Source organism: Salvelinus alpinus, chromosome 30, assembly GCF_045679555.1.
Source record: "Salvelinus alpinus chromosome 30, SLU_Salpinus.1, whole genome shotgun sequence".
Lineage (NCBI taxonomy): Eukaryota > Metazoa > Chordata > Actinopteri > Salmoniformes > Salmonidae > Salvelinus > Salvelinus alpinus.
In genome coordinates this window covers 34,513,775-34,538,644 of record NC_092115.1, presented here as the reverse complement: position 1 = coordinate 34,538,644, position 24,870 = coordinate 34,513,775, and the positions used below count along the sequence as shown (strand labels likewise).

Here is a 24,870-nt window from a genome sequence, read left to right as displayed (position 1 = left end):
CATTGAGCTATTTTGGGAATTATATGCTTGTTTGTTTAGCATTAATTGTAGTTTTGATGGAGAGCAGCAGCCACAAATCTTCTCTGGATGATCAAACATATCCAGCAGACAGAAGACATCACTGCTATACAGTAATCCCTCGTTTATCGCGGGGGTTACGTTCCGAAAATGACCCGCGATAAGTGAAATCCGCGAAATAGAAAACTTCTTTTTTTTTTTACAATTAGCAACTATTACATGTATACAAATACAGTGACTCACGTGTAGGCCGTTTCACTGCTCTTCAGACTGGGCCGCTGCATCCTGACTGCGCTCTGCAGTGTTCTCTTCTTCTGAAGCCCGCGGTGCAGGTGTGTTTGTTCGGGAGAAGAGCATAGTGATAGGCAGCTGTTGTCGCTCTTTTTTCTTCTTTGCAAAAAGATCCTTGTACACCGACATGCCACCATCGATTACGTTGGAGAACTGTAATGAACGGCTCATCAAAGGGTCCCATTCCTCAGCTACTCGCTTAAGTTCAGTGGCCATTCGCACCATGGTTGCTAAGCGACCAAGCGTTAGTCCTTCCTTCCTTCCTGGCCAACTTAATGTAAATTTGCCAAGCTGTTTTATGTACGTACACATAACTGCACGAGACGACAAAATGATAGCACAATTCGTAGCATGTTTTGATACAAGAAGCGGGAGTGAGTTTTTAGCGAATCAGAATGCAGAGCACAATGCACCAAAAAAAAATAAAAAATGCATTATGAAAATCCGCGAAATAGCGAATCCGCGATAAGTGAACCGCGAAGTGGCGAGGGATCACTGTAGATGACTGGTGTTGTGAACAAGGGACATTATATCCATTTCCTACTTACCCACCAATTAACAGGCTACTGGGGCCATCTTTCTCTACGTGCTATTTATGATCATGACATTAGGTTAAAGTTCATTTGTGTATCCTTTTCAGGGGACAACACAATCTAAAAACAGCTACTCATTGGTGTCTTGGAATATAACGAAGCCTAAGGCGACGTAATGTTGGAGCCAAGGCAGTGAACAGTCAACGTCACTAGGCTTAAATGTCACTACTGCTTTGGCTCTATTCCTGCAGATGGTTACTGCTCGCCAGAGTGGGATGGCATTGTTTGTTGGCCTGAGGGGTCTCCTGGAAAGCTGGTGTCCACTGCCTGTCCAGAGTACATTTACGACTTCAACCATAAAGGTAAGACAGGCCCTGGGTAGCCTGCAGTTCAACAGTTCTCTTTCACTGAGCTAATTTTCAGTTTTACGTCAAATGTACGCACGCATGACTAAGTCGCTTTGGATAAAAGTGTCTGCTAATTGGCATATATTATAGGTAATGGTGTTCACTATTGTAAAATCTGAAAACAACCTCTTGTAACTGCTTTACTCTGGAAGACAGCATGGGGCGTTGCTTTTATATACTTTTCTATAGTTACATCGACGCAGCAAGATGTGATCTTTTAAAACTTGAGTTCTTCATCTAACAAGGCTGTTACACTGGAAGAAATACACATGATTTCTGATGTGATGACATTCTACCAAACTCCTAACATACTATTCACTTTGTTTCCTAGAAAATGCCAACAGCATGTTTAAAAAATAAAATAAAAAAATCAATGGGCATGGACATTTATTCTGGGAAATTGTCACGCACAGTATATCCTAGTATACAACACCAATATGTACTTACAGGTGAAAAGAAATGACATGTGCATTGTCATTCTGTTGTATTCTATGTGTTGTATTCTACAGGACTAGCCTATCGTCGCTGTGACAACAATGGGACGTGGGAGCTGACCACTACCAACAACAAGACATGGGCAAACTACAGTGAATGTGCAAAATTCCTCTCGCACTATAACCAAAATAATGAGAAGGTGAGGGTCATGTCTATCCTAGCATGCATTTTTTCACACCATTAGACAATGCCAACTGTCAGAGACGTGACACAATAGCAGTGGACAGGGACAATGGCCATTGTGTGTATTTTTTCTGGGGGAAAAAGTGTGACATTTAAGTCTATTTCAATCTATTGTTTGAGGGCAGTTCTAGCATTAGCCTACACAATCAATGTGGAGGTATTGGAATGTGTATGATATTGGACGTGTGATCTGATTGGTAAGAAACTAGGCCCTTTTTACTGGTGTAGGTTAGGCCGCTTTTCATTTCTGTCACAATTCAGATGGAGCTGTAGGGGGGATGTGTGTGTGAGTATACTGCAGGAGCTAGCTAGCTACTGCTCTCTGAGGGCTCAATCATTCTCTAACCTCACATGTCTAACTTCTTGAACCTCTACAGTGTTCATCGTCTGTCTGCCATCCCCATTGTTAGACTCGTTTACATTCTGCTTTTTCTGATGCTTCTACCCATTTGCAGGAAACCTAACAATGACAAAAGATATTTAGAAGATCAACATAAAAACCCTGTTTACCATTTAGATGAAGAATGTCGCCAAATGGAACAAAAGACGTGTCCCCTCAGAAATGTGAGGCTACTTCAAATGAAAAGCAGACATGCCAATTCTTTACTATTGACTTATTTCCCCATTGGAGATTATGTGAACAATGTTTGGAATGATTATAATTGTGTTTGGGACAAATAATCTATTGCTAGATTAAGCGAAGCGTTACCTCCATTGAACCCCTTCTTACAATCTGATATGATAGGCTTCTTCTTCTGACTTAAATATATTGGAGATGAATTGGATATCGGAATAAAGGCTATATGACAGGCACATCTCTACAAAAATGAGTGCTGTAGCCAGGATTTCGAGGAAAAGATTCAACATGTGGAAAATGTAATGTCTTAAACACTTTAAAGTATCTTTAATCCTAGAAAAACTGCTGATACTGTTACGTCTTTATTTTTGCTTAGTTCCGTTATCATCACAGAGGCCATTCCAATTCCATTCATTCTATTATTTCCTCTGCCCTCAACTGTTATTTGAGGTGCTCATTGATCAAATGGATTGCCTGTTACACTCAGTCCTGGGCCAATGGACAACAAGGTTGGGCTACATTTGAATTGAAGGCAGTAAATTCAGGAAGCAAGCAAAAATTACAATTCAATAATCGAAAAAAATGCATTTATTTTCAATGACTTCTCAATGAACTGAAAAGTAGAAGCTATTTCAAAAGTTTAGACATTTTTTATTCAAATCACTTCCTGAATTGACTGCCTTCAATTCGAATTGAGCCCAAGTCTAGTGGTCAGCAGGTTGCCATGGGTAACAGGTTGCCATGGGTAACACTGGGCCATGTAAAAGGAGGCGGTAAGTAATCAGTCCCTGAATGACGAGTCGAGGGCGCTAAGCAGGAAATTGTCGAACGCTACTCCCCACTCTTAACCTGAGCAAGGATACTTAGCGGTTAGCTCCAGCCAAGGTTCAGAAAAGGTCATCCTGAGTACTGTAGGTTGGATTCAGTCTGGTTTAACCAGGCTATCTGCTTTTGGGCTTACTCCCATAATAACGTGCACCAGAGACCGCTTACTGCAACCCAAAATATCTGGCTTCATATGAATATTAAACCAAACTTCTCTGGTCTCTCCCCGCACGTGCATTCTTCTCTCCTCCTTTTAAATGTGGGTCTCAACATTACGGTTGTGGGCGAGGATGTCATGGGTATCCTTCCATCCACATTTTGAGGAGAGGGCCCCTGATTTATTTCTTCTTAGACTTCAAATGTTTATGTTGATGGTCTCCCGGTCCCAGGACTCATAGCAGCAGCTATAGTTAATGAAAAATGCATATGCACCAAATTAAACCCTTCAGCCGTGCACCACAACTTAGGAACCCTTGGGTTTGGCACTGTGTCCCCATCCCTAAATGATAACAGCAGTGGAGTAGGCTCTGGTTACAGCAGGCCCCAGAGGAGCCTCTCCACTAGGCTGTGTTGATCCAGCAACCACGGGTAGCTAGCTAGAGGCCAGACCTGGATTCAAACAGTATTTCAAATACTTTGAGAGTATGATTGAGTCCTGCCTGGAGTGCCAGGTGAACAGGATTTATTTTAGCCAGGCAAGCTCAATCAAGTGCAGCTAAAATATTTGAAATAAAACCAATCCTATTTGAATCCAGGTTCTTTTAGCGGCTCACCTCTCCAGCAGTATGTCCTCTGGTTGCCTGCTCTGTGCTGTAATCTCCAGCTGGAAGCCCCAGCACGCACCACACCCCACCCCACCCAGGGCTTTTGTCAGTGCGGCACATCTCTCAAGCCAAATATTCTGTTTATTAGAAATCTCCATCTCAGTCTGACACTTGGCGGGCAGCCCATTGCCTGGTGGGCGTCAGTCCTCTGGTGGGCAGCTCACTGTCAGAAGTAACGCACCTTATTTTATTCAGAAACTAATCAGAGGCCTGGAATGGTCGCACACCATGAAATGACCTTAGACCTTGGAATGGTCGCACACCATGAAATGACCTTAGACCTTGGAATGGTCGCACACCATGACAGCACCTTCTTTGAGCTTTAAGATGCATGGTGTTTTGATTTTGGTCCGCGGCAGTTTTCTGTTTAGTAGTGCGTAGCCTGCAACTGTGAGTCATTTTTGTCGTATAGTAACATTATCCTCAGTGCCTCTATAAAGGTTCAAACAGTGAGGCACAGAGACCCTATGAACGCTTTCAGCAGATTTATGGGGACAATATTGTGTAATTGGAATGTCCTGGGTCAATGACTTTTATGTTGAAAAAAAACAATCAATGTAGCACACCAGGTACACTTATCAAACATCTATCACTTCCTCAAGCAGGCTACTGTAAGTAGGCCGACACCTCTGAGTAGACAGTTCACTCCTGACCTGCCACCTGATATGACTAACAATATATCTCCTTCATATGACCTTGTCTCTCTCAACAGGAAGTATTTGAACGTCTGTACCTTATCTACACAATGGGCTACTCTGTCTCTCGTAATATTTCTCCTTCAAACGATCTTGTCTCTCTCAACAGGAAGTATTTGACCGTTTGTACCTCATCTACACAGTGGGCTACTCCATCTCTCTGGGATCACTTATGGTGGCTGTGATCATCCTGGGTTATTTCCGGTGAGTAGTACTTGTCTTTGGGAAAATTCCTTCCTCAGTCAATATTTTGTTTCCCACCAAATCTCTCATCAAATGTTTGTGTGGTGAAACAAAGAGACAAAGCCTGCAAAATGTGTTTGTGTAATGTTTTACCTTTGCTTTTCCATGAGCGTTTGACTTTTAAAAGGATTAGAGGTGGCTGCCTTTGAGGTTGTTGCCTTGGAGCCAGCGTGTAATTGTGAATCGTGCCTCATCTTGCTGGCATTTACAGTAGTCTTTGTTATTTTCATACTTATTCATCTCAGACCTCAGCCGTGGTTAGCGGTTATATTTACTTGGTTGTATGTTTACATGAAGATGTGGGCGGCAGGTAGCCTAGTGGTTAGAGCATTGGGCCAGTAACCGAAAGGTTGCTGGATCGAATCCCTGAGCTGACAAGGTAAAAATCTGTCGTTCTACCCCTGAACAAGGCAGTTAACCCACGGTTCCCCGGTAGGCTGTCATTGTAAATAAGAATTTGTTCTTAACTGACTTGCCTAGTTAAATAAAAATAAATATCACTAATATATTGGTGTGCAGTTTCACCCTAATTTAATATTCTGTCATGTCCGGGCAGTTAAGGCAGGCTGAAAGAGAAATAGATTGGCAAATTAATTCTGACAGTCAATTTGATATGTAGTGAATTTGGTTGGATTTTCTAGAGACAGTTACTTTGTTCTTATCATTGCCTTAGCCAAATAACAAATTACAAAAAACAAATTCAGCAGCATGAACACTAATCCTTGCACACAAGGTTGAATTTGTTTGACATTTTACATTGAATCGTTTCATTTTTCTTTTAGGTGATTAATGCAAGGAAACCTCCCCATTATTTACAAATTTTTGTTTAGCGGAGGGAGAGTGTCAAGTCCAGGAATTGGTGTAAAGTTGTGTTCACAAACATTGCGCTCAACGTGACTTAGAGCCTAAGCCAGGCTTCTCAGAAGGGAGTAAATGTTTTAAGAGAGAGAGACCCTAAACTGGCACCAGGAAATCTACAGGACAAATTAGTTTAATCACACGTCTCGTGGGTCCCCGGGGGTCTGGGCTGACGTCCCAGCAGCGCATTCAGGAGCACTCCAGCTACATCTCCCTCTTCCCTTTAACATGTCAGGCTTTTAAAACCCTCAGACACAGGAGAGGCAGGTTCATAAATGTTTTCTGTGGAGAGACCGAGGGATACATACTGCACATTAGCACTGGTGTTTTTCCTCTTCCTGTTCACAAATTAGTTTCCCTCACCACTTCACAAATCAAAATTCCCCAAAGGAGAGCTTGTCCAATATCTTAATAGCCAGTTGAGAGGTGGCAGGTAGCTTAGTGGTTAAGAGCGTTGGGCCAGTAATCCCTAAGCCAATTAGGTGAAAAATCGGCCGATGTACCCTTGAGCAAGGCACCTTAATTGCTCTTATAAGTCGGTTTGGATAAGTGCGTCTGCTAAATGACTAAAATGTAGTAATGGGGTTGACTGCAGAGGTTAGACACAAGCAAATAATGATTCATGAGTTTTCTGCGGTTACTTGTTATATATACTCACTGCTTGCCACAGTAATACACTGTAGGCCTACACTGATATTGTCACGATCGCCGTCGTCGTGGAAATGACCGGACCAAGGTGCAGCGTGGTGAGCGTGCATCTTTCTTTATTATAAATGTCGCCAACAAAACAAGAAACAACAAAAACTAACGTGAAGCTTACTAGGGCTATACAGGCCACTAACAAAGACAACTACCCACAAAATACAAAAGGAAAAAAGGCTGCCTAAGTATGATTCCCAATCAGAGACAACGATAGACAGCTGTCCCTGATTGAGAACCATACCCGGCCAAAACATAGAAACACAGAACATAGAGTTTCCCACCCGAGTCACACCCTGACCAACCAAACATAGAGAATAAAAAGATCTCTACGGTCAGGGCGTGACAGATACAGGGCTGGGAATTGCCAGGGATATTATCACAATACTTACGTGCCGATACAATATATATTGCGATTCTCACAATTTTATGTGTATTGCGATTCAATACTGACATGTTATTGCGATTTGATGTTCCAAAAAGAATGCTCACTATATGTCTGCTGCAGAGAAACGAGAGAACATGAGGAAATTAGTTTTGATCAGTCATGGAAATATGAAAACATAATGGCTCGTTATTTAAAAGAAGATGGAGAACAAGCTATGCAATGAAATACCAGAGTTTTGGTGCAGGTACAGCCGAATAGCGCCAAATAACACTACCTAGCAATTGACACTTGGAGTCAAAGTATCAATAAAATAAAATAAAATATTGTCCAAAATAATATGTAACTGTATCGATTTGTTCCCCCATCACTACACTGATAAGGGTTTTTAGAATATTCTTAGCCAAATTGGCTTCATGATCAATAATAATTTTATATCGCTGGAGGCTAACATTTGTTGCCAACATGGGGTGTCTGACAAATGCTTGGATTTACATGAAAGCAAATGTCAGAATATAGATAACCGTTTTTAGTTTGGTATAGCCTGTGTATCGACAACACAATACAATCCGACTCCAACTTCATCAAATTATCCCTTCAATGTTGGCAAGGGATGTTTTGAGGATAATGTGAGAAACTTTTGCTTGTCTGGGAGGAAATACGCATGCCCTTGGATCTGCTCAACACATGCTTGCAATTTTGTTTTTACAGCTCACTTTGAGCTCTGCAATTCAATATTTGTGCTTTTCAAGCCCCTAAATCTCAAGAATGTGTTATAGTCAGCGCGGAATTCAGCTGGCTCTAATTAGGATGAGTATTGTTCTGAAGAGTGTGAAAATACAAACACACGTACACTCACACACATCACGAACACATACAGTACCAGTCAAAAGTTTGGACACACCTACTCATTCAAGGGTTTTTCTTTATTTTTACTATTTTATACAATGTAGAATAATAGTGAAGACATCGAAACGATGAAATAACACATATGAAAAAGTGTTAAACAAATCAAAATATATTTGAGATTCTTCAAAGTAGCCACCCTTTGCCTTGATGACAGCTTTGCACACTCTTGGCATTCTCTCAACCAGCTTCACCTGGAATGCTTTTCCAACAGTATTGAAGGAGCTCCCACATATGCTGAGCACTTGTTGACTGCTTTTCCTTCACTCTGCGGTCCAACTCATCCCAAACCATCTCAATTGGGTTGAGGTTGGGTGATTGTGTAGGCCAGGTCATCTGATGCAGCACTCCATCACTCTCCTTCTTGGTCAAACAGCCCTAACACAGCCTGGAGGTGTGTTGGGTCAATGTTCTGTTGCAAAACAAATGAAGCGCAAACCAGATGGGATGGCATATCGCTGCAGAAGGCTGTGGTAGCCATGCTGGTTAAGTGTGCCTTGAATTCTAAATAAATAACCGACACTGTCACCAGCAAAGCCCCATCACACCTCCTCCTCCATGCTTCATGGTGGGAACCACACATGTGGTGATCATCCGTTCACCTACTCTGCGTCTCACAAAGACACAGCTATTGGAACCAAAAATCTCAAATTTGGACTCATCAGAACAAAGGACAGATTTCCACTGGTCTAATGTCCATTCCTCGTGTTTCTTAGCCAAAGGAAGTCTCTTCTTCTTACTGGTGTCCTTTAGTAGTGTTTTTTTGTTGTTGCAGCAATTCGACCATGAAGGCCTGAACAGTTGATGTTGAGATGTGTCTGTTACTCGAACTATGTCAAGCAATTATTGGGGCTGCAATCTGAGATGCAGTTAACTCTAATGAACTTATCCTCTGCAGCAGAGGTAACTCTGGGTCTTCCATTCCTGTGGCGGTCCTCGTGAGAGCCAGTTTCATCAAAGAGTGTGATGGATTTTGTGACTGCACTTGAAGAAACGTTCGATTGGCTGATTGGCTCAAACGCATTAAGAATGAAAAAAAATCCACAAATTAACTTTTAGCAAGGTTATATTGAAATTTTCCATAATTTTCCATATTGACTGACCTTCATGTCATAAAGTACTGATGGACTGTTGTTTCTCTTTGCATATTTGAGCTGTTCTTGCCTTAATATGGACTTGGTCTTTTACCAAATAGGGATATCTTCTGTATACCCCCCTACCTTGTCACAACACAACTGATTGGCTCAAACGCATTAAGAATGAAAAAAAATCCACAAATTAACTTTTAGCAAGGCACACCTGTTAATTGAAATGCATTCCAGTTGACTAAACCATGAAGCTGGTTGAGAGAATGCCAAGAGTGCTTTGATGACAGCTTTGCAGAAAGGGTGTCTACTTTGAAGAATCTCAAATATAAAATATATTTTGATTTGTTTAACACTTTTTTGGGGTTATTACATGATTCCATATGTGTTATTTCTTTGTTTTGATGTCTTCACTATTATTCTACAATGTAGAAAATGGTTAAAAAAAATAGAAAAACCCTGGAATGAGTTGCTGTGTCCAAATGTTTGACTGGTACTGTACATACAAACACACTCGCTGTGGAAAACTCTTCCCCCCTCCACACACTTACCACCTTGATAAGATTTAAACAGTTTCTCAGAAGTTTTGCACAAGCATTTCTGTATTTCTTTCAATGATTGTCTTTGGTTTGAGTAAGCCAATAGTATGACCTAGTATTACCACAACACGACTATTGCTTGTCACTGTGAAGATGATATCTTTTTTTGTATATTTATCTCCTCCACTCATCCAGGCGGTTGCATTGTACCAGGAACTACATCCACATGCACCTGTTTGTGTCTTTCATGCTGCGAGGCATCAGCATCTTCATAAAGGATGTGGTGCTATACTCTGGTTCTGCCCTAGAGGACATGGAAAGAGTCAGTGTGGAAGATCTCAAGTCCATCACTGAGGCTCCTCCAGCTAACAAAACCCCGTTTGTAAGTACCTAACATTGTCCCCAGACTATAGGAGGATTAATATGTGAGAATAGTAAGTACCAGGCTAAGGTAGTGAAGTTATTGACCAAGGCACCTGTGTAATTATTTACGTAGAACATATTTTCATAAATACAGTTCTGACTGTTTTTGTGAAACGTCTGTTCTAAATTTGTTGGATCATTGTAAAAGGCCGGACATAGTGATCAATGTAATCCAGGGACTATTCGATATGAGTTGCTAGCATTCAGTCATTCCAGCGTTCAGTACACATGACTCTTGAGGCGTTTCATTATGATTGTTTTATTACTTTCTCTCGCAGCATTTCTAAATAAGCTAAATCAATGCTATTTGTAAAGACTTGCCACAAAGAAAGTCTGATTATAAAACTGGATAAGAAAGCTAAGAGGATAAGTCTCTCTTGGCTCGCGCATATTATCATACCTCATGAAGCTGGTTGAGAGAGTGCAAAGCTGTCATCAAGGCAAAGGGTGGCTACTTTGAAGAATCTAAAATCTAAAACATATTCGGATTTGTTGAAAACGTTTTTGGTTACTACATGATTCCATATGTGTTATTTCATAGTTTTGATGTCTTCGCTATTATTCTACAATGTAGAAAATAGTAAAAATAAAGAAAAACCCTTGAATGAGTAGGTGTGTCCAAAGTCTTGACTGGTACTGTACATCAAAGTATCCTGGTAGAGGATTAGGACCAGTATTGGAGGTATACGCCTTATCAATTAATAAGCCTAATGGAACCGATCAGAATGTTTAGCTTAAAATGTTGATAAACTCTTAGTTCTTCACGTTTTAAGCGCAGCAATATGCACACGGCGGTAGGCCTACTCTCAAATGTTCCAAAATGCAATTTGCGGGAAAATTGCACTCTGTCCTGGACAGAGATGGACATTTAGAAAGAGGGGAGATATAATGATGCAACAACTATTATGGGTTGCTCATATGACAAGGATAATATCTTTGGCTGCCAGACAATGAAAGAAAGTTGATTTGAAAAACAATAGAACAGGAGAGCGGAAATGAGAAGTCTTTATAAAATAATTGCCTCCACGTTTCTATGGTGAGATTTTGGCTTTAGGTTACTTTGAAGCAGGGTAAGTCATGCCTCATAATATGAAGTAAAACATCCAGGTTTCATACAATTTAATGAACCAGAAAAATATAGTGATGCTAATGATAGGCTTAAACATCTTCGGGTGGGCCGTTTGAGGGGGAAAATGGCTAAATTTGAGTATACCCACTTCTCCAGGGACCACTACACCACTGAGTAGGACAGACAGAGGCATATAGGTTGGCATCTCTTGGGGCATACACAGGCTAAACTACCAGGAATTCCCTGTTGTTTAATTCCCTGTATATTTTATCAACCTCTCCAGGTTTGAGCAATGCACAGTATTAATTGGATTAGAATAAATCTTTCATTGTACAAACCGTGCTTGGAACCTAGAAGTTTCATCATGGAGAGGCTTAAATGTTGGTTTACTCCCTGCAAAGTGAATACACATTTGTCAGTGTACACACTACCCTTAGTGTTTCTGTATGTCACACAAGCCAAGCAGTATATAACAGTGCAAAGCAAGAGTGGATTCTAAAGATTCAAAATGTATGGCTTCAGGTCACTACAAGAAGAACCTTGTGCTTGTGACCATGAAATAGCCTATTGTATTTAGTAAATTCAGTATATTAGATGTATTTGTCTGTTGTGTTTCCTTTAGATTGGCTGTAAATTAGCAGTGACCCTGTTCCTGTATTTCCTGGCCACCAACTACTACTGGATCCTAGTAGAGGGCTTGTACCTCCACAGCCTCATCTTCATGACCTTCTTCTCAGACAGGAAGTACCTCTGGGGATTCACTTTGATTGGATGGGGTATGTGATGTCATAGCAAACAAATTTTTACTGCAGATTCACTGCTACTAATGAAATCAATAAGCTTAAATGAACCCCTTTAAAAAACAAATAGAGTTGAAGTCGGAAGTGTACATACACGTTAGCCAATATATTTAAACTCAGTTTTTCACAATTCCTGACATTTAAACCTAGTAAAAATTCCCTGTCTTAGGTCAGTTAGGATCAACACTTTATTTTAATAATGTGAAATGTCAGAATAATAGTAGAGAATGATTTATTTCAGCTTTTATTTCTTTCATCACGTTCCCAGTGGGTCAGAAGTTTACATACACTCAATTAGTATTTGGTAGCATTGCCTTTAAATTGTTTAACTTTGGTCAAACGTTTCGGGTACAAACTTCCCACAATAAGTTGGGGGAATTTTGGCCCATTCGTCCTGACAGAGCTGGTGTAACGGAGTCAGGTTTGTTGGCCTCCTTGCTCGCACACCCTTTTTCAGTTCTGCCCACACATTTTCTATAGGGTTGAGGTCAGGGCTTTGTGATGGCCACTCCAATACCTTGACTTTGTTGTCCTTAAGCCATTTTGCCACAACTTTGGAGGTATGCTTGGGGTCATTGTCCATTTGGAAGACCCATTTGCGACCAAGCTTTAACTTCCTGACTGATGTCTTGATGTTGCTTCAATATATTCACATAATTTTCCCGCCTCATGATGCCCTCTATTTTGTGAAGTGCACCAGTCCCTCCTGCAGCAAAGCACCCCACAACATGATGCTACCACCCCCGTCCTTCATGGTTGGGATGGTGTTCTTCGGCTTGCAAGCCTCCCCATTTTTCCTCCAAACATAACGATGGTCATTATGGCCAAACGGTTCTATTTTTGTTTCATCAGACCAGAGGACATTTCTCCAAAAAGTATGATCTTTGTCCCCATGTGCAAACTGCAGTCTGGCTTTTTTATGTTGGTTTTGGAGCAGTGGCTTCTTTCTTGCTGAGCGGCCATTCAGGTTATGTTGATATAGGACTCGTTTTACTGTGGATATAGATACTTTTGTACCCGTTTCCTCCAGCATCTTCACAAGGTCCTTTGCTGTTGTTCTGGGATTGTTTTGCACTTTTCGCACCAAAGTATGTTCATCTCTAGGAGACAGAACGCGTCTCCTTCCTGAGCGGTATGACGGCTGCGTGGTCCCATGGTGTTTATACTTACGTACTATTGTTTGTACAGATGAACGTGGTACCTTCAGGTGTTTGGAAATTGCTCCCAAGGATGAACCAGACTTGTGGAGGTCTACAATTTTTTTGCTGAGGTCTTGACTGATTTGTTTTTGATTTTCCCATGATGTCAAGCAAAGAGGCACTGATTTTGAAGGTAGGTCTTGAAATACATCCACAGGTGCAGCTCCAATTGTCTCAAATTATGTCAATTAGCCTATCAGAAGCTTCTAAAGCCATGTGTCACGTTCCTGACCTATTTTCTGTTGTTTTGTATGTGTTAGTCGGTCAGGGCGTGAGTGTGGGTGGGCATTTCTATGTTTTGTGTTTCTATGTTTAGGTCTATTGTAATCAGCCTTATATGGTTCTCAATCAGAGACAGGTGTTTGACGTTGTCTTCTGATTGAGAACCATATATAGGTTAGCTGTTCACACTGTTTGTTTGTGGGTGGTTGTCTCCTGTGTCTGTGTATATGTTTGCACCATACGGGACTGTTTCGTTCGTTCGTTTGTTTGTTTTGTAGTAAGTACTTGTTCGTTCGTTCTTCGTGTTTCATGTAAGTTCGTCGTTCTAAGTCTGTCTATTTTCGTTTTGTTATTTTGTATCATTTCAAGTATAGTTCGTTTTGTTCTTGTTGAAATAAACTTCAGTATGTCATTTCAACGCGCTGCACCTTGGTTTAATCCTTGCTCCTCCTCTTCGTATGAAGAGAGAGAGGAACACCGTTACAGAACCACCCACCAAATTACCAGGATCAAGCAGCGGGGAAAAGGGCAGCGACAGCAACCGCAGAGATCCCAGGATTCATGGACATGGGAGGAGATCCTGGACGGCAAAGGACCCTGGGCTCAGCCAGAGGAATATCGCCGTCCCAAGGCGGAGCTGGAGGCAGCGAAGGCAGAGAGGCGCTGGTATGAGGAGGCAGCGCGGCGACGCGGTTGGGAGCCCGAGAGTCAGACCCAAAAATTTCTTGGGGGGGGCACACGAGGAGTGTGGCAAAGCCGGGTAGGATACCTGAGCCAACTCCCCGTGCTTACCGTGGAGTGAGAGGGCGTCGTACTGGTCAGACACCGTGTTATGCGGTAAAGCGCACGGTGTCCCCAGTACGCGTGCTTAGCCCAGTGCGGGCTATTCCACCTTGCCGCACTGGGAGGGCTAGGTTGGGCATCGAGCCGGATGTCATGAAGCCGGCCCAACGCATCTGGCCACCAGTGCGTCTCCTCGGGCCGGCATACATGGCACCAGCCTTACAGATGGTGTCCCCGGTTCGCCAGCATAGCCAGTGCGGGCTATTCCACCTCCCCGCACTGGTGGGGCTAGATTGGGCATTGAGCCAGGTGTCATGAGGCCGGCTCAACGCGTCTGGTCTCCAGTGCGTCTTCTCGGGCCGGCATACATGGCACCTGCCTTACGCATGGTTTCCCCGGTTCGCCTACATAGCCCGGTGCGGGTTATTCCACCTCCCCGCACTGGTCGGGCGACCGGGAGCATTCAACCAGGTAAGGTTGGGCAGGCTCAATGCTCAAGAGAGCCAGTACGCCTGCACGGTCCGGTATTTCCGGCGCCACCTCCCCGCCCCAGTCCAGTACCAACAGTGCCTACACCACGCACCAGGCTTCCAGTGCGTTTCCAGAGCCCTGTTCCTCCTCCACGCACTCTCCCTATGGTGCGTGTATCCAGTTCGGTGCCTCCAGTTCCGGCACCACGCACTAAGCCACCTGTGCGTCTCCTGAGTCCGGTACACACTGTTACTTCTCCCCGTACTAGTCCTGATGTGCGTGCACTCAGCCCGGTGCCACCAGTGCCGGTACCACGCACCAGGCACAGAGTACGCTTTGAGAGTCCAGTGTGCCCTGTCCCTGCTCCCCGCACTAGCATGAAGGTGCGTGTCCTTAGCCCGGTGCCTCCAGTTCCGGCACCACGCACCAGGTCTACAGTGCGCCTTATCCGGCCAGAGCCATCCGTCTCCCCAGCGCCATCTGAGCCATCCGTCTCCCCAGCGCCATCTGAGCCATCCGTCTCCCCAGCGCCATCTGAGCCATCCGTCTCCCCAGCGCCATCTGAGCCATCCGTCTCCCCAGCGCCATCTGAGCCATCCGTCTCCCCAGCGCCATCTGAGCCATCCGTCTCCCCAGCGCCATCTGAGCCATCCGTCTCCCCAGTGCCGTCTGAGCCATCCGTCTGTCCCGAGCCATTAGAGCCGCCCGTCTGTCCCGAGCCGTCAGAGCCGATAGTCAGTCAGGAGCCGCTAGAGCCATTCGTCAGACAGGATCTGCCAGAGCCGCCAACCAGACAGGATCTGCCAGAGCCGCCAACCAGACAGGATCTGCCAGAGCCGCCAACCAGACAGGATCTGCCAGAGCCGCCAACCAGACAGGATCTGCCAGAGCCGCCAACCAGACAGGATCTGCCAGAGCCGCCAGCCAGACAGGATCTGCCAGAGCCGCCAGACAGACAGGATCTGCCAGAGCCGCCAGTGAGCCATGAGCGTCCAGAGCCGTCAGCCTGCCATGAGCGTCCAGAGCCGTCAGCCTGCCATGAGCGTCCAGAGCCGTCAGCCTGCCATGAGCGTCCAGAGCCGTCAGCCTGCCATGAGCGTCCAGAGCCGTCAGCCTGCCATGAGCGTCCAGAGCCGTCAGCCTGCCATGAGCGTCCAGAGCCGTCAGCCTGCCATGAGCTTCCAGAGCCGTCAGCCTGCCATGAGCTTCCAGAGCCGTCAGCCTGCCATGAGCGTCCAGAGCCGTCAGTCAGCCATGAGCTGCCCCTCAGCCCTAAGCTGTTAGTAATTCAGAACTGCCCCTCAGTCCAGAGCTGTCTCTCTGTCCAGAGCTGCCCTTCAGTCTGGAGTTGCCCCTCTATCCTGAGCTACCTCTTTATCCTGAGCTACCTCTCTATCCTGAGCTACCTCTCTATCCCGACCTACCTCACTGTCCTGAGCTACCTTGTCCCGGAGCTGTCCCTTATTCTGGTGTTGCCCCTTAATTTAGGTGGGGTTATTTGGAGGGTGGTCATTTTGAGGAGGCTAAGGAAGCTGGGATTGACTATGGTGGGGTGGGGACCTCGTCCAGAGCCTGAGCCACCACCGTGGTCAGATGCCCACCCAGACCCTCCCCTAGACTTTGTGCTGGTGCGCCCGGAGTTCGCACCTTGAGGGGGGGGGGGGGGTTATGTCACGTTCCTGACCTATTTTCTGTTGTTTTGTATGTGTTAGTCGGTCAGGGCGTGAGTGTGGGTGGGCATTTCTATGTTTTGTGTTTCTATGTTTAGGTCTATTGTAATCAGCCTTATATGGTTCTCAATCAGAGACAGGTGTTTGACGTTGTCTTCTGATTGAGAACCATATATAGGTTAGCTGTTCACACTGTTTGTTTGTGGGTGGTTGTCTCCTGTGTCTGTGTATATGTTTGCACCATACGGGACTGTTTCGTTCGTTTGTTTGTTTTGTAGTAAGTACTTGTTCGTTCGTTCTTCGTGTTTCATGTAAGTTCGTCGTTCTAAGTCTGTCTATTTTCGTTTTGTTATTTTGTATCATTTCAAGTATAGTTCGTTTTGTTCTTGTTGAAATAAACTTCAGTATGTCATTTCAACGCGCTGCACCTTGGTTTAATCCTTGCTCCTCCTCTTCGTATGAAGAGAGAGAGGAACGCCGTTACACCATGACATAATTTTCTGGAATCTTCCAAGCTGTTTAAAGGCACAGTCAACTTAGTGTATGTAAACTTTTGATCCACTGGAATTGTGATACAGTGAAATAATCTGTCTGTAAACAATTGTTGGAAAAATTACTTGTGTCATGCACAAAGTAGATGTCCTATCCAACTTGCCAAAACTATAGTTTGTTAACAATAAATTTGCGGAGTGGTTGAAAAACGAGTTTTAACAACAATTATTAACTATTTCATGTTTTCACACATACGGTGTGAATACTGTTATACACAGAACCCAAGAATAGTTCAGAGAGCTAGGCTGTACGGCTCCTGCATTGTACACACTGTGCGTGACGGTCATGTTAGCACAGCGCATACAATGTGGATGCTGTGTCGCCCAATTGCCTCGCTTTATTAACAGTATATTACAAGGCTAATTTTGACTTGAACCCACTATAATAATTGGAAGAAAATTGCTGTATTTTGTGTTTAATCATTATTTGTGTGATTTATAGATCATTATAATCTGTTTTGCAGGGGTCTCAGCTGTTAAGTTGTTTTGAGATCTATCTTGATGTTCGTTGTTGATTTGCAGGGGTCCCAGCTATGTTTGTGACAGTGTGGGCAAGTGTAAGAGCCACCTTGGCAGACACAGAGTAAGTATTGCGCTGTAATCCCAATTTGTCATCATTGATGTTGGCTCTGAGCACACAGTACTGTGCATTTGCCAGAATCTTTCAGAACCTTAGAACGTGTTCAAGAATCCCCTTAGGTTCATAGAATGTTTAAAGGCAGAGTGTACGTCTTCAATTTAATCGAAACCCACATTGCAGTATTTACACGGTAGTAACTATTTCCACATGGTTATATAAAATCACAGAATTACTTTGAGTACTGTAGAAACATGCTACTACTAGCCTATCACGTTGACTCCACCCTAAGGTAGATTCTGACCATTTTCAGAATAAGAATTGTGTGCGCGCAGGCAGTAGCTTGTACACAAGGACCATGCGTAAAACATTGCTATGGCAGGCTGGATTGAATTCCAGCCAAGACTTTAGAGCCTAGGACCAGTCTGTAAGGGTTGCCAACTTCCCCATGTGTTGTTGTTACACTAGGATATACCGAAATAGATTAGTTCCTGAAGGCGATTAGTTACACAATCATGCGTATCTATATTCGTTTTTCATAAATTCCCTGTTTATCACTTACAGGTGCTGGGACCTAAGTGCAGGCAATCTGAAGTGGATTGTACAAGTGCCCATTCTAACAGCAATAGTGGTAAGTAAACATGTCAATTGAAAATGTTAATTGGCATAATGGCATTTAACATTTTCAATTGACACGTTTAATTATCACAATTACTGACCACTATTACCACTATCTGCTTTCTGAGAGAGTTAGTAGTTGAGATATTGGGCTTTGGTGTGCTACATTGTGTCATTGTCTTTTATCAAAGGTGAATTTTATGCTGTTCCTGAATATAATCCGAGTTCTGGCTACTAAACTTCGAGAGACAAATGCTGGCAGATGTGACACAAGACAGCAGTACAGGTAAGAAGCCATACTCTGACTGAACTGACTGTTCCTTCCCTGACTGCTTTATCATGACATGTATGCCCAAGCCCAGCTCAGTTAATCCCTACCATTGTGTCGCTGAGTTGTCATAATGCTTCAGCAAATGTACATTATCCCAGGGGCGTTGGTAGACACAATATAAGTAACCTAATGTACAGTGCATTCGGAAAGTATTCAGACCCCTTTTTCCACATTTTGTTACATTACAGCCTTCTTTCAAAATGTATACAATCATTTTTTCCCTCATCAACCTACACACAATACCCATAATGACGACCTGAAAACAGGTTTCTCTAAGTTTTTGCAAATGTATTAAAAATATAAAACAGATATCTTATTTACATAAGAATTCAGACCGAAATGTAGCTCTAGGGGAATCCTGTTTCCATTGATCATCCTTGAGATGTTTCTACAACTTGATTGGAGTCCACCTGTAGTAAATTCTATTGATTTGACATGATTTGGAAAGGCACATACCTGTCTATATAAGGTCCCACAGTTGTCAGAGCAAAAACCAAGCCATGAGGTTGAAGTAATTGTCCGTAGAGCTCCGAGACAGGATTGTGTCAAGGCACAGATCTGGGGAAGGGAACCAAAAAATGTCTGCAGCATTGAAGGTCCCCAAGAACACTGTGGCCTCCATCATTCTTAAATGGAAGAAGTTTGGAACCACCAAGACTTCCTAGAGCTGGCCGCCCGGCCAAACTGAGCAATCTGGGGTGAAGGGCCTTGGTCAGTGAGGTGACCAAGAACCCGAGGGTCACTCTGACAGAGCTCCAAAGTTCCTCTGTGGAGATAGGCGACACTTCCAGAAGGACAATCATCTCTGCAGCACTCTCCCAATCAGGCCTTTTAGTTAGAGTGGCCAGGCGGAAGCCACTCCTCAGTAAAAGGCAAAAGACAGCCCGCTTGGAGTTTTCCAAAAGGCACCTAACAGACTCACAGACCATGAGAAACAAGATTCTCTGGTCTGATGAAACCTAGATTGAACTCTTTGGCCAGAATGCCAAGCGTCACGTCTGGAGAAAGCCTGGCACCATCCTTATGGTGAAGCATGATGGTGGCAGCATCATGCTGTGGGGATGTTTTTCAGCGGCACTGACTGGGAGACTAGTCAGGATCGAGGGAAAGATGAATGGAGCAAAGTACAGAGAGATACTTGATGAAAACCTGCTCCAGAGTGCTCAGGACCTCAGACTGGGGTGAAGGTTCACCTTCCAACATGACAACAACCCTCAGGACACAGCCAAGACAACGCAGGAGTTGCTTCAGAACAAGTCTCTGAATGTCCTGGAGTGGCCCAACCAGAGCACAGACTTGAACCCGACCGAACATCTCTGAAGAGACCTGAAAATAGCTGTGCAGCGACGCTCCCCATCCAACCTGATAGAGCTTGAGAAGATCTGCAGAGAATAATGGGAGAAACTCCCCAAATACAGGCGTGTCTAGCTTGTAGTGTCATACCTAAGAAGACTCAAGGCTGTAAACGCTGCCAAAGGTGCTTCAGCAAAGTACTGAGTAAAGGGTCTGAATACTTACTTAAATGTGATATTTCTGGGGTTTTTTCATACATTTGAAAAGAATTCTAAAAAACAGGTTTTGTTTTGTCATTATGGGGTATTGTGTGTTGATTGATGAATGTTTTTTTTTTCATCCATTTTAGAATAAGGCTTTAACGTAACAAAATGTGGAAAAAGGCAAGGGGTCTGAATACTTTCCCGAATGCATTGTATATCCCTTTAACTGCCTTGAATGCCTGCTGATCCTACAGCTATTGTAAACAGCAATCATGTGCCTATGAACCAGAGTTATACTGTTAGCACTGACGCGGTGTGCCCTAGTAGGAAGTCCACTGTGCAGCTCACCTTCCACTAACATAAATAACATGAGCATGTCTACTTCTGCTACGCTTCCCAGTAAAGCAATGAAAACAATCAAGCATCCCAGAAAAGTGATAAAAATAGCCTATGTTAATATATGTAGCTTAAGAACAAGGTTAATGAAATCAATAATTTGATAGAAACAGATGACATTCATATTCTGAATCTCTGAAACTCACTTAGATAATACCTTTGATACAGTGGTAGCAATACATGGTTATAACATCTACAGAAAATACAGAAATGCCAATGGTGGATGTGTTGCTGTTTATATTCAGAACCACATTCCTGTAAAGCTAAGAGACAATCTCCTGTTTAATCCTGTTGAAGTAATATGGCTACAGGTTCATATGCCTCACCTAAAGCCTATTCTTGTGGGAAGCTGCTATAGACCACCAAGTGCTAACAGTCAGTATCTGGATAACATGTGTGAAATGCTTGATAATGTATGTGATATCAACATAGAGGTATATTATCTGGGTGATTTTAAATATTGACTGCCTTTCATCAAGCTGCCCACTCAAGAAAAAGCTTCTTATCAGTCAACCTACCATGGTAGTTACAAACAGCACAGGAATTAAATCGTAAACATGTATTGATCACATCTTTACTAATGCTGCAGAAATTTGCTTTAGAGCTGTATCCAAATCCATCGGCTGTAGGGATCACAATATAGTAGCCATATCTAGTTCCAAAGGCTGGGCCTAATATAGTGTATAAGAGGTTATACAAGATGTTTTGTAGTGATTCCTATGTTGTTGATATAAATAATACTTGTTGGTCTGTAATGAGGAGCAACCCAGAAGCTGCACTTAACACATTTATGAAATAGTTTTATTCTAGTTACTAATAAGCATGATGAGGAATTGAAAAATTGTATGGTTGAGAAGGATGAGGCAAAAGGAATGGCAAATAAGTCTGGCTGCACAACCATTTGGCAAACATACTTCAAATTGAGAAATCATGTGACTAAACTGAATAAAAAGAAGAAACTACACTGAAACAAAAATAAATTATATCAAGAATGAGAGTAAAAATCTTTGGAGCACCTTAAATGACATTTTGGGCAAAAAGGCAAACTAATCATTCATTGAATCAGATGGCTCATTCATCATGAAACACACTGATATTGATTATTATTAATTAATTAGTTTTTCATTGGCAGGATTCGCATGGCATGCCAACATCAAACGCTGACACTAAACATCCAAGTATAACTGATCAAATTATGAAAGACAAGCATTGTAATTTTGAATTCTGTAAAAATTAGTGTGGAGGTGAAAAAAGTATTGTTGGTTATCAACAATGACAAGCCACCGGGGTCTGAGAATTAATGGAAAATTACTGAGGATAATAGTGGACGATATTGCCACACCTATTTGCCATATCTTCAATCTAAGCCTACGAGAAAGTGTTTTCCCTTAGGCCTGGAGGGAAGCAAAATGAATTCCGCTACCCAAGAATACTAAAGCTCCCTTTACTGGCTCAAATAGCCGACCAGTCAGCCTGTTACCAACCCTTAGTAAACTTTTGGGAAAAATGTTGTTGACCAGATAGAATGCTATTTTACTGTAAACAAATTGACAACACACTTTCAGCATGTTTATAGGGAAGGACAGTCAACATCTAGCACGGCACTTACACAAATGACTGATGGCTGTGAGAAATTTATGATAAAAAGATTGTGGGAGCTGTTTTGTTAGACTTCAGTGCGGCTTTTGACATTATCAATCATAGTCTCTGCTTATGGTGCTTTACACCCCCTGCTATATTGTGGATAAAGAGTTACCTATCTAACAGAACACAGAGGGTGTTATTTAATGGAAGCCTATCCAACATAATGCAGGTAGAATCAGGAATTCCCCAGGGCAGCTGTCTAGGCCCCTTATTTTTTTAAATCTTTACTAATGACATGCCACTGGATTTGAGTAAAGCCAGTGTGTCTATGTATACGGATGACTCAACACTATACACATCAGCTACTACAGCGACTGAAATGGCTGCAACGCTTAACAAAGAACTGCAGTTAGTTTCAGAATGGGTGGCAAGGAATAAGTTAGTCCTAAATATTTCAAAAACTTAAAGCACTGTATTTGGGACAAATCATTCACTAACCCTAAGCCTCAACTAAATCTTGTAATAAATAATGTGGAAATTGAGCAAGTCGAGGTGACTAAACTGGCATGACCCTGGATTGTAAACTGTCAAAATATGTTGATACAACAGTAACTAAAATGGGGAGAAGTCTGTCCATAATAAAGTGCTGCTCTGCCTTTTTAACAACACTATCAACAAGGCAGGTCCTATAGGCCCTAGTTTTGTCAAACCTGGACTACTGTTCAGTCGTGTGGTAAGGTGCCACGAAGAGGTACTTAGGAAAATTACAATTGGCTCAGAACAGGGCAGCACTGCTGGCCCTTAAATGTACACGGAGAGCTAACATTTAATAATATACATGTAAATCTCTCATGACTCAAATTGGAGGAGAGATTTACTTCATCACTACTTGTTTTTGTAAGAAGTTTTGACATGATGAATGGACCAAGATGTCTGTTTAAACTACGAGTACACAGCTCGGACACCCATGCATACCCCACAAGACATGCCACCAAAGGTCTCTTCACAATCCCCAAGTCAAGAACAGACTATGGGAGGTGCACAGTACTACATAGAGCCATGGCTACATGGAACTCTATTCCACATCAGGTAACTAATGCAAGCAGTGGAATCAGTTTTTTTTTTAACTGATAAAAATACACTTTATGGAACAGCAGGAACTGTGAAGAGACACACAGGCACACACAAATACACATGATAAGACACACACTCTACACACACGTACACATGGATTTTGTATTGTAGATATGTGATAGAGTCACTGCCTGAGGGAACACACTTAATGTGTTGTGAAAAGTGTAATGTCATGTAATATTTTAAATTGTATATAACTGCCTTGATGTTGCTGGACTATAGGAAGAGTAGCTGCTGCCTTGGCAGCATCTAATGGGGATCCTTAATAAATACAAATACAAAAGTACTGTAAGGTAGCCTACAGATGTATTCTGTGTTATCTCCAGCATGCTGATAGAAGTATTTAATCTTTATCACACCAAAACATGCCACCAACCGCTGGGCACAAACTGGTTAAGTCAACGTTGTTTCAGCGTAATTTGTCAATGTATTGTGAAATGAAATTTACGGGGAAAATACATTGGGTTTGCAAAAAGTAATCAATGTTGTTTTGAAGGTGACATTTCAACCACAGGATTATGTCATCATGGTTACCATTTTTCAAGCTAGACAAACCGTATGTTGAATTTATACATTTGAAACAACTTCAGATTTTTACTGGAGAGTTGATCTATCTACAGCTATCCCTTTGGTCTCCCATCCAGGATTTTAACAAACTTAAAGATGGAAATGATTATTGAGAGATCATTTAATAACTAAATAGGTTCATTGTTGCTATCAAAGTCATTCCAACGGGCATGTTTAATAGAGCACATTAATGAAACTATTTCTATTTAACCCAGGGTTCAACTAAAAATAGAGCATAAATATAGTCCTAGGGCTGGTGTTAAGGCGACACTAGTGTCAAACGCACACTTTGGCAATTTCAACTTGTAAAAGCCAGAACTCTGCTATTTACAAACCTGGTGCCAGGGTTGGTAATTTACCTGTCTTATATCAGCTTGCTTGCGCTGAGGTGAGAGGGGTGGAAATATTTGAGATGTGTGTCCTTAAAAATGTGCCAATTTCAAGCAGCGCTACTAGTGATATTTAAGACTCACTAAAAACTTGTCGGTAATGCGATTGGTTATGGCATCGATTTTGCCAGTGGAGGCGCACATCTTAATCAGTAGCCTATAGCCAATGTTTTATTAAAATATCATAAACATCAGAACAGTCAACTGACATTCCCATTTTATTATTTATATTGGACATCATTTTTGTGCATGCAGCTTCTGTGAAAAGTTTGGACTCATTAGGCCTGTGTTCGATACCCATTGAATGAAAGGTGTCAGTGACTGTAGGAAGTATTTTTAGGAAGATGACGTTATTGCAATAGACTGCTTATTGTTTTTCGTTTATCATTTTGTTTTAAAAAAGCACCTTGCACTTTCGTCTGTTTTCAACTGTCAACTCGCAGGAATTCTGATCGCTGTCCTTGGTGCTGAATCCGCTTGTATCCTAGACTATTTTCTAGTTTGTTTGTTTACCTTTGACGTGGCAAAGTCACTAACGGGCCATATGAACGGCGATGGGAGGCTAATCTTATTCCAACGTTTGGGCAATGTCCAATTGTCTATGGCTCGAACATGCAGTGCATTTTCAAAATGTGAATGCAATGTGTGTAGATTAATATTTGCATGTTGAAACCAATAAAAACTTGATTGGCTACATGTTTGTTATAACTAGGCCTATTGTAGGGTTACTGTATACTATTTAATGAACTATCTAGGACATCAATTCCGCCTGCCGAAGAGCCCTTAGGCCTACGTGTGCACACATTGCCTTATGCTCATGGAACGAGAGATGTGATGTATTATATCATGCTTCTGACCCGATCCTATTTAGAAATATTGTTGTTGTTAAAAAAAACGGATTAATTGTTTTTTGTTTAATTTGATTAAAGACCAAACTAATTAGAAAGATTAACGGTCCATGTGTTTATGTTAAGAACTCAAAGGCAATGCAATTGTCTATTTCTGGAGAAATGCAAATATGATTTGT

At 42.4% G+C, this 24,870-nt stretch overlaps 1 protein-coding gene across 1 annotated transcript in view; it reads left to right on the top strand.

The window, feature by feature from the left end:
* The window catches only part of LOC139559996 (parathyroid hormone/parathyroid hormone-related peptide receptor-like), an 87,659-nt gene that overhangs the window by 56,000 nt on the left and 6,789 nt on the right, over positions 1–24,870 (top strand). The window contains exons 3-10 of the mRNA XM_071376507.1: positions 1,094–1,204; positions 1,759–1,883; positions 4,958–5,052; positions 9,759–9,945; positions 11,678–11,831; positions 17,274–17,334; positions 17,893–17,959; positions 18,138–18,232. Coding sequence (XP_071232608.1) covers positions 1,094–1,204; positions 1,759–1,883; positions 4,958–5,052; positions 9,759–9,945; positions 11,678–11,831; positions 17,274–17,334; positions 17,893–17,959; positions 18,138–18,232 — 895 coding nt within the window. The remainder of the gene's footprint in view (positions 1–1,093; positions 1,205–1,758; positions 1,884–4,957; positions 5,053–9,758; positions 9,946–11,677; positions 11,832–17,273; positions 17,335–17,892; positions 17,960–18,137; positions 18,233–24,870) is intronic.